We start from the raw sequence: 12,704 nt of genomic DNA, 5'->3' as shown, positions 1-12,704 counted from the left end.
TTGTTCTAAAGCTAGAAACGACTCAAATTTACAAAATAATTTCTACAGTAATAGAGCTATTGTACCAATAGTTATCACATTAGTAGAATCGCCATTGGTTATGTTGCGAAAATTGATCACAATATTCTCACTTCGGCTTTAAAAAGCAATACAGCAGAAGAAATAATGGCTGTCATAGCAACGCGAAAACTCGAAACGCATGCACCTATTTTCAACTTAACCTTAGTAGTCATTGATCGAACAGACACTGTAGATATCATTTTAACTTATGGTTTCAGTGTATGAAATGAATAGTGAAGCTATGATGAATATAGGTACCGTTACCCTAATAAATGAACAGATTATATGACATTCGCGACATTTCAATTTTTTTCCTTAAAAAAGAAAAAAAGACCCTTGCAAAATCAAATAGGCCAAGGTGAATCAATGGAATTTTTCACTCTCTATGACAGTACATTTCGTCTTCGCCGTTTTTTCTCTTAGAGCAAATTCACCAGTTGCAAGAGTCATATGGATGGTCTATAATATAACTGAAACTGAAACAAACGTATCCCCAGCAAGCCGTTTTAGTTTTATTCATTCGAACAGTTCTTCTGTCAAATTTAAAACAGGCATGCGCTGCGGTTCTATTTTTTTTTCTATATTTGAAACGCTGCTGGGGCTGCCAGTTTATTTCGTTATAAATTCTAGATTTAAATTGTAAAACCGACATAAATTAAGTATCTAGAACTAAAACACCCTGAACATGCCCTTACTTACGCTGCAAAAAAATACCACCTTTTTCTGATTAAACAAGAGGTGACTTACTGCAGCCGTCTATCGATTGTGCTGTCTGTCCAGGAATATGGTTACGAATGCAGTTGGCTCAAATTCCACTGAAAATTTTCCACTTGGACTTACGGCACATAACCAGTTTTATTTTCTACACCATTCGACTGTCGACTCATCATTGCACAGCAGTTCAAATTGAACCGCCGGCAAACACAAAGTTTGCTTACATTACACTTTTTGTTTTGTTCGAGTCGCGACTCAAGTTGGCCTACACAGCAAACAGTTCAATTCGAAGTTCCATGAGTTTGATGAGTGAAAGACAAAGGGGAAGAAAATTTGAATTACCATAGCTCAAATAGAGTTCAACTTTACGTCTGTTAACGTTTAATTTGAAGTAATGGTTTGGAGGGGTGAATGTTCTATTTTTCAAAATACACTATTTTCAATTTAGTTTGAACAATAAGCTTTTGCTTTGAAGTAAAAAAAAACAAAATAAATGCATCAATGCATGTTTGAAGTTTAAATTTAAAGTGAGGCATTGTATTACACATTTTTCAGTGTCATGCTCAAATTTATAAGGTTTACTTTCATTTAACCACACTTAAAAATCGATGCTTCAAAATCAGTACGGAACTCACATGTCTGCATATCAATAAGAAATTTCTAAGAACAGAGTTTATGCGATAGTAAATAGAATTCTGCATTAACTCTGTACACAAAAAAGTTAGTATGAAATCGGAATCCTTTGCGGTGTTGAATTTCAAAATTAAAAACAGTTCGCCACTTTGGTAAGCGAAAATTAGTCTGCGGATGATATTTAATTTCATCTATTCATTCCCGAATGTACAGTCCTTTACTTGGATTGAAAGAATATTTGATTCATCTCTTGAACTAATTTCAAGATTTCAAAACTTCGACGATGCACATTACTGTTCAGTTCGTAAATGAGAATTGCATAATTGATATACATAACCAAGGGGTCAAAACGGGAATAAGTTCAATAAATGGCAGAAGAAAAATGAGGGTCGGCAATTGTGTATTGTAGCGGCTGTTAATAGCGTGCAATAAATGCAGGCTTTGCTTAATTTCGCAGTACATGAGATTTGGTTCTCTCACATCTTCAGGGTAGAAACAATTGCACGTGGTTGGAGAGGGTTTGTCGGGTCGAGCCCTGTATGTTAAAAAACATTTTTGATATCACATTACTTTTTGGAGAATTTGACTGCTCTGTTTTAAAAGGCTTGGCAACCAATTCTTAGCTCACAGATTGTAGGTCGTAGATCGGTTTTTTATTCGAAGATATAATCGATATAATGGTATACGTGACGTAACCGACCAACTATTCTTTTTTTCAATTGGCCCAACGGATATGGTGAACTTAGCCTTTTTTAAAGTCTACTATTAGGTCATTGATTAAGTTAGGTTATCTAATAAGTTTTTAATGTTCATGACAAGAACTTTTTGTTTTAAAGATATAATCGCAGAAGTGACGTAACCGACAAATCGTACTTTTTCAATCCGCATCCTGTTTGTCAGAGAAGGTTCAATGATCAAATTCAAATGTGTGATTGATGATTCTTTCGATTCCGCAAATCTCACGTAATAATCGACGTAAGCGTTGGAGTACGCTTTTGTAAATTGCCCGAATCATTCTGAATGGACCCGAACAAATCTACCTAAATTTGTGTCAAAATTATTCATTGAAACACATAACACTAGACTCGCGTCTCTTTTGAAGCAATTTGTTGCGAATTTTCTATGTTGGGCGGTTTTAAATGCGAATTTTCAAAGTTTTTGCAGATTTTTGCTTTTCTCTATAGAAAGGTAATACAACTGCTGAATAAACCGACTTTTGACCGGAGTATCATATATCATTCGACTTTGCTCGTCGAGATCGGAAAATGTTTTTGTGTATGTGTGCACTTTTTTAAAGATTTTTCTTTCCGCATAATTTTCTCGGAGATGGTTGAACCGATTTCCACAAGCTTAAGCTCGTTAGATCCGAATTCTGGTTCCGGAATTACAGGATGATATGCACCAGAAATGTGAAATTGATGTCACTTAATTTCCTCAAAGATGGTTGAACCGAGTTTTACAAACTTAGATTCAAATTACAAACAAAGTTCCGGAATTTCATTTGGATCCACTTTTCGGTTTCGGAATTACAGGGTAATATCAATATCTATCTATCTATCTTCTCTATATATAAAAATGCAGAGATCATTCTTTGTAATCGTATCAAGTAAGAACGGATGGACGGATTTACATGATTCTTTTTTTTTTGTTTGATCAGTTTCTACCTCCACCCGGTTCGTACATCAAAAAAATTAGGAAAACTTGCCGGAAAAGTGTGAAAAATCCATAAAGTTTTTTTGTATGGACAATGGAATTTTCCGTTGAAAAAGTCTCCCATGCTAACTAGATCATCGATAGATGTTTGGCGCATAAATAGTTGCATAAGTGGCCGTCGAAGAAAAGTATATTAGATTGCTGAAAAAATCGTTTGGCGCGCAAAGAGTTGTTTTGTGTGGAGATTTCACATGCGCACTTGATCCACGTGATTCGTCATTTCGAGCCACGTGCTCAATTGGGTATCAAAATCATTGCTTGCCAAATGACTTGGTGAAATGCATATGACTGCAGGCAGGAGAAAAAGTTCTGATATCGTTGACCAGGATTGTGTTTAATGGAGTCTGATGGATAATAAAATTTTCAAAATTATTTTCTGAACTTTTTTAAATTGTAGTATTTTTGAGAATCTCTGCTATAATATACAGAAGAAAATGCAAATGAGAAAGGCATCATTACACCACTAGGATGATTAAAACAGGTTTCTTTTATAAAGTAACAAGTGAACAAGTTCAAATGTATTATGGTTGATACTTTTGGTTTCGATAATATTGTCGAATAAGCGTTCAGTAACGCTTCTCTGAACTAACCGAAACGATCCTAATGAATTTGTGTATAAAATCAGCCCAAATTCATGTTAAAAATTATCCAAATGAAAAAGAATATGGTTATGCCTGATTTGGAGTGGGGTGATATTTTTGGGAATCTGGAAAAACGGCTGTCTCAGTCTTATAATACAAACGAATGTTGTTTACTTTCCGACGTTTCGGCTACACTTCGCGGCTAAACTTCTACCTTCTACCTGAGGAGTCAAATTTTGGCATCTCATAAATGCAAATCTTCCGAGTCTCTGATATGTCAGAAAGTAAAGGACTTTTACCATTTACTATTTAAACCGAACTATTATTTAAAAAAGAATGTTTTTTTCGAATGAACATCAGATTTTGGTGTTTCATGCATTCTTAAAACACTTGGCTTAAAAAAATCGCTTTTTTAGCTTTTTGAGTACCAAAGTCTATACACCTGATCTCGATTCCGTAATTTTTAGGACAAATAAAAATGTTCCTTAGTTTGCGGCTTTTTATGGAAATTTTGCGAAATTATGCGTTTTTTTATAATGAAAATTTTGAGTTAAGTGATTTTTAATGCGAATTTCCAATTTAAGCGGCTTTTTATACAAATTTTCGAAGTTAGTTATAGTTATATTTTTATGCGGCATGTATCCCCCGCGTAAAAAATGAGCGAATTTTAATGTCAAGAGAAAGACATTTTCACAACAGGCTTTTTTTTGCAATAAGGATTTATCAGTGGCGTCTCGTGACGAAATTTATGCACAGATTATATGGTATGATATTAGATTTGTTGTAACAGTTGTAAGTGAAAACAAAAGATTACTAAATTCGCTTGTGTTTTTCAATACACTGAAATAACGAAATACTTTTGGATGGAATTTTTCTTATTAAATTTTTGGGTTATCATCCATACAATAGAAGCATTCAGTGCTATGCACATCGAGCAAAGCTGTTACTAATGTCATCAGTAGAACCGCTTCGACGTTGCAACTCAGAACCTAGCATCTCTGGAGACAGTAATTTATTTTCAATTGCCATAAGCATAATCCACTGAAGCCTCCCCTGAAGGTGTGCATACAAGAGCCAAACGTGACAGAGAACAACAAATCTTAGAGCTTAGCACAGAAAAGACACTAACACTGCGAGAAAAGACACTTGAAATGTTATGTTGAATGTATATATTTGTGTAAATATACGGCAATGCGATATGAAATGATCGTTGGGCAGTCATTGGCCAGCAAGCGCAAGCAGTTTTCAATGAATTCGTGCATATTGTGCTGTGAACAAAATCGCTCATTATTTTCTATTTGGTACCATCCGACCTGAGTTCATCGAATAAATAGAGAATCTAAATAGTAATAGAATGCGGATGGGGGTAAAGGTGCACATAAGGACGAGACGCGACTGGAATTTATTAAACCATAAATACATTTTTTGTCATCGGTTCCAACCCGATAAACATCTTTTTATGAAACTCCAGCAATATATCGAACATGCTACATCGTCGTACGGTATGTCTCGCTTTCAATTAATATGGTACTCAATTTCCAACCTTTCGAGTGAACTCGAATGCTTTTGAGCGTAAGGAAACATAAATAAACGCGGCACCGTTAGAAATACACACATTGATTTCAGTATATTTTTCACAGATATTTCTTTCTTGTTTTTCCTAAGTTCTTGTCTATTGTCGTGCCTCCTACCCCCATGCGTCCCATTTGTTTATTTCTATTTATCTATTTATTATTTGTGAAAGACTGTAGAATAATTGAACAATAATTGTAGGAACATGATGAATATAGCATGGAACGCGTATAGCAAATAATCCATCCAGCTTTTTGAAAAAGATCCCTTCAATAGTTGTACTTTTATATGTCGGAATGCTTTTGAGATCAGTCTTAACTGAAATCAGTATCACAAGAAATGCCTCGTGCATGCAGACTTTTATACGAGATTCTTTTTTTAATTTTATTTTGCAAATTATTGTAGATGACTTAAAAGGAAACCAAAAGAAACGTATGTACTTGCAGAAATAACTCATACAGCTTGAAAACGTAGTCACCCTTGTTAAAATCACAAAAATGTGACAGCTTTTTGTCGTGCAGCATTTCAAGTTTTGTCGCATCACCCTCTTTCTGGGAGGTACTTTTGGAGAGCATAATGTGTGCATTACTTTCCCTTCGGTATCTCAGGCTGCTGTCGAATGGGGTGGGGTGGTGATGTCGGAGGAGTATTTTGGTCAGTTATCCTGTTTCCCACCCAGTTTGCTTTTCATTTCAAAGATGGCTACACTCTCGTTCGATTACTTTTCGTTTCGTACGTTCCGCGACAATATATTCTGGGTGTTCCATATCGAGTAAAGTTTTTTTTATCAGTATTTGCTTAGTTTGAACGATTTTCGATCTCATTAAATTGTGCCATCAATGACGTTTCGTTAGCCGAAAAAGAAGTTCCAGAAAAGTTTACGTTTCATGAATCGATAATTTTCTTCTGCGTATGAGTTTTCGGAAGCATCCTGCCGTCCGCATAGGATGGGGACATACGGAAATGTTCTTTTTTGCCATCTACATCAGTTCGTGCTGTGCAAATGTTGAAGTTAAACGAGTAATAGGCTTGGTGCTAGGTGAATGGCACGGCCCCCTAATGTGAGGGAAAAAAATCAAGAATAATTTAGATCCAGCGTCTTCCTGCTGTTTACAAAAACAGCTTCGTAGTGCAATGTAAGAGTAACGTATAAAGTTTTATCGGTCCAACGTCTTCCGTTAGTATTAAGGTAAAAATAGTGCACAAATAATCAGTCTTCCATATTTTTGTGATACAAGTAGTTATTTAAAATGATGAAGAAGCTTTCGCCAGCGGATAAATTCCGTCGTCGATTGGCTGCTATGAAAAAAGCCAACAAAGATAAAATGAATGAAAAATTTTTCGAGCATGATATTCGTTCCAACCAGGATTCTATCAGGGATGGAGAAGAGCCATCCGATAGAAAGGATGATATTGTAGAAGAATGTACGGAAATTACACCGGATTCGTCGACGAATCCGGAAGAATTAGCACAACAGCAGCAATCCACTGAAGCATCCCTTGACATTTCTTCCAAATCCAAATTGAAATCGATGGTTCACGTGAACCGAACTACAACAGGAGCATCACCATATTCCTTAAAACGCAAAACCATGGTTAATAACAAGCGAAGGTTCTTGAAAAAACTACGCCGGCTTCAGCAACTGCACGTACACCATCCCGCTGCTCTATATCTGCCATCGCAGGATGTAATTGGCCACCTCTCTCCGGCGCTACACGGCAACGGCGGCAGAAACACGAATCAGTGCTGCTGTCAATGCGCATGTTCGCTAAACAACAACCACCTTCAAATGCTTCAGCAGCACCCTCAGCAGCAAAAGCGACAAAATTATCAGCAGCAGTCAGAGAACCAAGCCGTCTGCAGAAAATCATCCCCGCTATCCGGTTCGGTTCTACAGGAAGCCTTTGCAGGTAGACCACATCCCGCTGTACTTGGCAACAGTTCAGAATCCAGAGATATAAACGCACAAGTGAACCTATTCTCTCCTACTAACTATTACGAACTTCACCATCAACAACCAAATCAACAACAACAATTACAACACCACCAGTGCCATCAATATTATCATCGTCATCACCTGTCCCAACATCATCAACCACACGGGCGCCACCTGACGCAGTGTCTTCAAAGGTCAAAACCACGAGAGTCCTCCTTCCGGCCGCAAGCAGAGGCAACCGTGCCCTTCTGCATGAAGGAGATGCACAGTGTTGTGAGGTAGGTTTTTCTGCTTGGAAACGTCAACGCAAATTAGCAGATAAGTGCTTTCCCAGGCTACTACGATCGTCAAGTCATGTGCGGTCGGTGGTGATTAATGACCGACCGTTCGCTTGAATCCTACTCTGTGTTTGCTTACCATTTTGATAGGAAGTGTAAGAAACCAGCATATAAACCAATTAATGGTTGGTTCGTGCTGAAGTAAGTGAGCTTTAATAGGGCGGCTATGTTTTTTTACCAGAGCGGTCACAATGTTGCACAAACTCACATAATCGAAAAAGAGGGGACTAACTATAATACAAACATAGTTATGTTATTTGTTTTATACTCTTTCTCGTCAGTGCATAGATTGTAGCTGATGACTAATCTTTTGTTTTGTTTTGTTTTCCTGTGAATTATGACATAATTTTTTTTCCTGTTGTGTTAGTGTGTTTGTTAACGTAAGATGTGAGCGTAACGGGATTGTGGCATTAGAGATTTATCTCTAATTGGTAAAAATATACGCAAGTGCTGCATATATTATTTATGTAACGACTATGTGTTAATTTCAAAAGGTATTCTACCTCGAACGAACAATGATAAGGAATCTACTTATGCAGCTTTGTAGAAGCTCACAAGTCTTCAATGCGAATATATGAGTTTGCTAAACTAAGTTCAATGCTAGTTCAAGCGAAATTGATGTTTATGTTAAAGAATATCGGACTATAATTGAACGATTAAATGCAAAAATTTAATAAGTGAAACTTAATTTGGAAAACCCGTTCAAGTTTTTGCCTTTCTCATATAGAAAGGCTATACAATCACTGTGTGTCATATACCATTCGACTCAGCTCGATTTTCTCAGAGATGACTGAACCGATTTTCACAAACTCAGATTCAAATGAAAGGTCTTATGGTCCCATAGATCGTTATTGAATTTTTTCCCGATTCGACTTCCGGTTCCATTACAGTCAATATGTGAAATGTATGAGAAAATGCACATTCAATTTTCTCGGAAATTTCTTAACCAATTTTAAAACTAAGATGTAAATGAAAGGTCTTGAAATTTTTTGAAAAGTCTCCGAAAAGTTGATCCAGATCCGACTTCCGGTTCAGGTATTATAGTGCGATTAGTAAAAATGCTCAATTTCGTAAGTATTTTTTCACAAGCGATGGCTATACGAGGTGCACATTTTTATAAAATTTACTGGTAAATTCATCTAGTTGACATACCTTGTTAGTTGGTGGATATATAAATCTACTTTGGAACTATTAGTACCCGTTTTCCGCTTCCAAACGCACCGGTAATAGTGAAGAAAAGCTCCAAAAACGAAAACCATTTCGATTTCTTAGCAACGGTTAAACCGATTTTCACAAATAATGATTTAAATTAAAGCTCTCATTTTCTTTAAAGATACTGTGCAATTTCATCCAGATTTGACTTCCGGTTCCGAAATATTAGGGCAATAAGTATCAAAACTTTCAAATATGACAGTTTGCAAATGATGCAGAATCGGTATGCATCGGAACGTGCTGATATGGAAGTAGAAGAAAACGCACCCGCCTAGCACACAGCGTGCTTTGTTCAATTAAATCTTTATTGATTTGACATAAAAAGCAAAGTCCTGGCATTACATTCCTTTTGTGGCCTTTCTGTTTCAACAGACTTCGCAGCCGATTTTTAGTGTATAGAATCATTGCATGGCTAGTACTATGAATCCTACTGACACTAAGAATCCTTCCAGGTCGGGGCTCGAACATACGACAACTGGCTTGTAAGACCAGCGCCCTATGCATTGAACCACCAACCCGGGTAATTTGACATAACTGTTTACAAATTAAAAGGTGATGGTAGTTTATACCGAAGAAAGTTTTTGATTTTATTCAAGTTTCAAAAAAAATCTTGACAGAATCTTCTAGTGATGTTTTTGAAAATATAAGTAATATGAGAAAGGCATCGTTACACCACTAGGTGGATTAAAAAAAGGTTTTTTGTGCAAGAACTGGATATAAACATTGAAATAAACAGTTTCGGGAAATCGTTACAATTTCACATTTTCTTGTAGTTTAACATTTCAAAAATGATTCGTTGATTCAGTGAAAGTTTCTAAAAATATTTTTTTACTGCCTTTTCGAGAAAAAAAATTTAAACGCTTTTTCTGAAAACCAATTTTACGAAGTCCGTGAACGGGATAAAATGGTATAAAATGCCTCCTACCTACGTTTTTGAAATTTTTCCATTTTCATATTATGGTAATTTTTCACCTCAAAATTGTCGGAAAATTTAGCGTAAGATCACATTTTTGCTTTACAATGCCACGAATTGTTAAAAAATCCAAATAATAACTTGAGAACGACGGAGGGCGGAGAAATAACTCGTACTCTAAGTAAATTTAAGAACATTCTTGGTCTCCGATAATTCTACGCCGAGTTACCGTGTTCACCGTGCAACATGATTTTCAAAAGAGGATTTGGGTAATGCTCTGTTACCGCCTTATTTTTCAATATTATTATACGGAAATTTAACTGAATATTCTTCAAATGATTAAAAGTTTAAATAAATTTGCTGAAGTTGTTTCTCCGTAATAAATTACAAAAAAAAGTGTTTTTTGATTCAAATTATCCCTTTCTTCCCCTTTAATGGTCATTTGCTAGGGACCAGAGCTGAAAAAAAATGAAGATAAATAAATGTCACTCTCAGCTCCGCTTGCAAGTTATGAGAACGAGATTCATGTCCAGTGAACAACATAAGCGGAACAATAGTTTCAAAATTGTCTTCTTTCTTGCATTTCTCGGTTTTCAGTGAAAATCGTGAGGTCTTTGTTACGCGATTTTTATGCGTTTTTTACGCGGATTTCAAAATTTACGCCTTTTTTTAAACAGATTTCCGAAGTTATGCATATTTCCGAAGCAATGCGGTTCTCTTGTTTTGTCTCATGAATGCATGAAACGTCTAGATCTGATGTTATTCCGAATTTTTAAGTCAACTCTCTGACCCTTTTAAAACTATCGATTTATTTTAAAAACATTTTTTTCTCGACGTTTGATGCATTTCTAAAACATTTGGCATAAAAAAAATCTATAGTTTTGCTTTTTTTACGCGAATTTCCGACATTATGCGGTTTTTGCGGTGGATTTCTGAAGTTACGCGGTACGTATTTCCCCCTTAAAAAGACCTTAGTGTACTGTGCAGTGTCGATATTCAACCGAAGATTTGAGAATCAATAATAACTAAAAACGATTCACCATGATTTTTAACTGTTGGTGCTCGAATTCATAGTAGTTTTGGTCAGTGATGGCCCAGCACACGAGCCAGTTCTCATTCAGCCCGTGTGCTGTGCTTTTCCAAACACACGCACACGAAGTCTGAAGCACACGCTCGTGTACCGTTTTGCTACTAGATCGAGAGTTGTGTGCTTCTTAGAACCAGTTCGCGATTCAATTGGTGTGCTGGCTCATCTGCTGGCTCATGAGCTGGAATGGGGGGCTAACTCGTGAGCTGACTCATGTGCTGACTTGAGTGTCCGTTCTTTTTTTATTCAATAATTTCTAAGCACACAGTGTCCGCTCTTGTCTTGTTTCTTATTAGTAGGTGAACTAATAGTAGGCGATTTATCATATTTTAGACATTCTTTATAGCCAAACGTCACAGATTTTCAATATATTGAATTGAATTGGGAACAAGTATTCCCTTATACAATTCCTTTAGATCCTGTAACTTTTTCTATTCTATTAAATCGTTTTGCTCGTTTGAGTTTATTTGTCAGATGTTGAACTGTAAAACCCGTTCCTAATTCACTTACCTTTCTCTTGCTGTTTAAATTATCTCATTGAAACATTTGTACGATCCTATTCTCGGCCGTTATTATTGTGAGCTTATCGTAAAACCTAATAGTAGCTTTCAAACGAGTCTTTCGAAATCGAAATCTGCGAGAAATTTTGGTATTTGTCGGTTACGTCACATATAAGATTACATCACACGAACCAGAAATGTACATTATAACCCCTCTAAATTTGATAAACATTCTTAGCTTTCCAATAATCCTTAGTTTATCGAAATACATTGAATCATCTTCGAGAAAATTAAGCCGATGAAAAATTTGCGGTTAGTCGGTTACGTCATTTATACCACGATATCTTCAGAACCGGAAGTTACAGCCATTTGATATTCAAAGTTGTTCCACAATTTAATACTAACTCTCAAACGAGCCTAGGCGTGAAAATCGGTTAAGTCATCTCTGAGAAAATTGAGCGGTAAGAATACAACTCGTTTTGTCGGTTACGTCACTTATACCATTATATCTCCGGCACTTCAGGAAGTTTTACTCAATAACAATTCTACTATCTCTACCTAAATCGCCTGATTCTTTGATGATCCAACCGTCGTCCGATATGAAAAGTGACCGTTTCACGTTGTCTCGCTTGTTCTTATTGATTTAAGGCTTGTTCGTGACAAAAGTGACAAAATCCGGATAGATTTAATTTGGTATAAAACAAATTTGCTTGCTAGTTTTAGTCAAGATGCATTTTTTATTCATTTAATTGTGAATTATTAGTCATTTTAACAAACTCTTGTTACTTAGTTAGGCTGCTAGAAGTAACTGCGAACTTTTGAGATTACTACAACTTTTAGGGTTTGTACAGAATGCTCGGCAATCGATTCAGCTGCTTTTGTCCAAGATTTTCGAAATTGTTCTATAAAGCTTGCTTCAAATAGAATTGGAACAAAGACAATTGCCTGTATTTTCCCTCCCTTTGGTTGGTGGGCTTGACGGTATTGCAAACATCATCACATACAATCAATTAGCGTTACAATTTGATAAAGATATGCGTTACAGTTTTTAGTTTCATAATTGAATTTAATGAATAATATATGGAACGACTTGAATAAGATGTTGATTGCATTATGCTCCAACATCCGGGGTTGGAGAGGCCGGTAGGGCTTAACTGAGCTCTTTTTTATGTTTTATTTTCATACTACCGGCCCTTATTACCAGTGTGAAGTGAAAATTAAGTAGAGTAAACGTATCCCAAATTCACACGATGACAATAAATGAACGGTAAATCGAATCCATCTTTGACGTTTATTGGTGGTTTGTGTACCATGGAATACTGTGGAATGAAATAGAATATTGTAGAATATAATAAAATAATAATGACCGAACCAATGAGCAAACCACTGATAGCTGTCAAACGATGTTCATCCAGTTTATATTGTGAGGATGTATCGTTTGGGA

The 12,704-nt window shown here is 36.2% G+C and overlaps 1 protein-coding gene across 3 annotated transcripts in view; it reads left to right on the top strand.

Moving 5' to 3' along the window:
* Positions 1–12,704, top strand: part of LOC131436412 (serine/arginine repetitive matrix protein 2) — a 76,085-nt gene that overhangs the window by 28,406 nt on the left and 34,975 nt on the right. For 2 of the 3 annotated variants that reach the window (XM_058605127.1, XM_058605128.1), the window contains exon 1: positions 5,959–7,488. The exons of the other annotated variant lie outside the window; for it this stretch is intronic. In XM_058605127.1, the coding sequence (XP_058461110.1) occupies positions 6,524–7,488 (965 nt within the window). In that variant the 5' untranslated portion in view covers positions 5,959–6,523. Of the gene's footprint in view, positions 1–5,958; positions 7,489–12,704 lie in introns of those variants that run through there. 3 annotated transcript variants of the gene reach the window in all.

The sequence above is a fragment of the Malaya genurostris genome, chromosome 3 (genome assembly GCF_030247185.1).
Source record: "Malaya genurostris strain Urasoe2022 chromosome 3, Malgen_1.1, whole genome shotgun sequence".
Lineage (NCBI taxonomy): Eukaryota > Metazoa > Arthropoda > Insecta > Diptera > Culicidae > Malaya > Malaya genurostris.
Note: the sequence above shows the minus strand (reverse complement) of the source record. Positions and strands in the feature narration are given on the sequence as shown.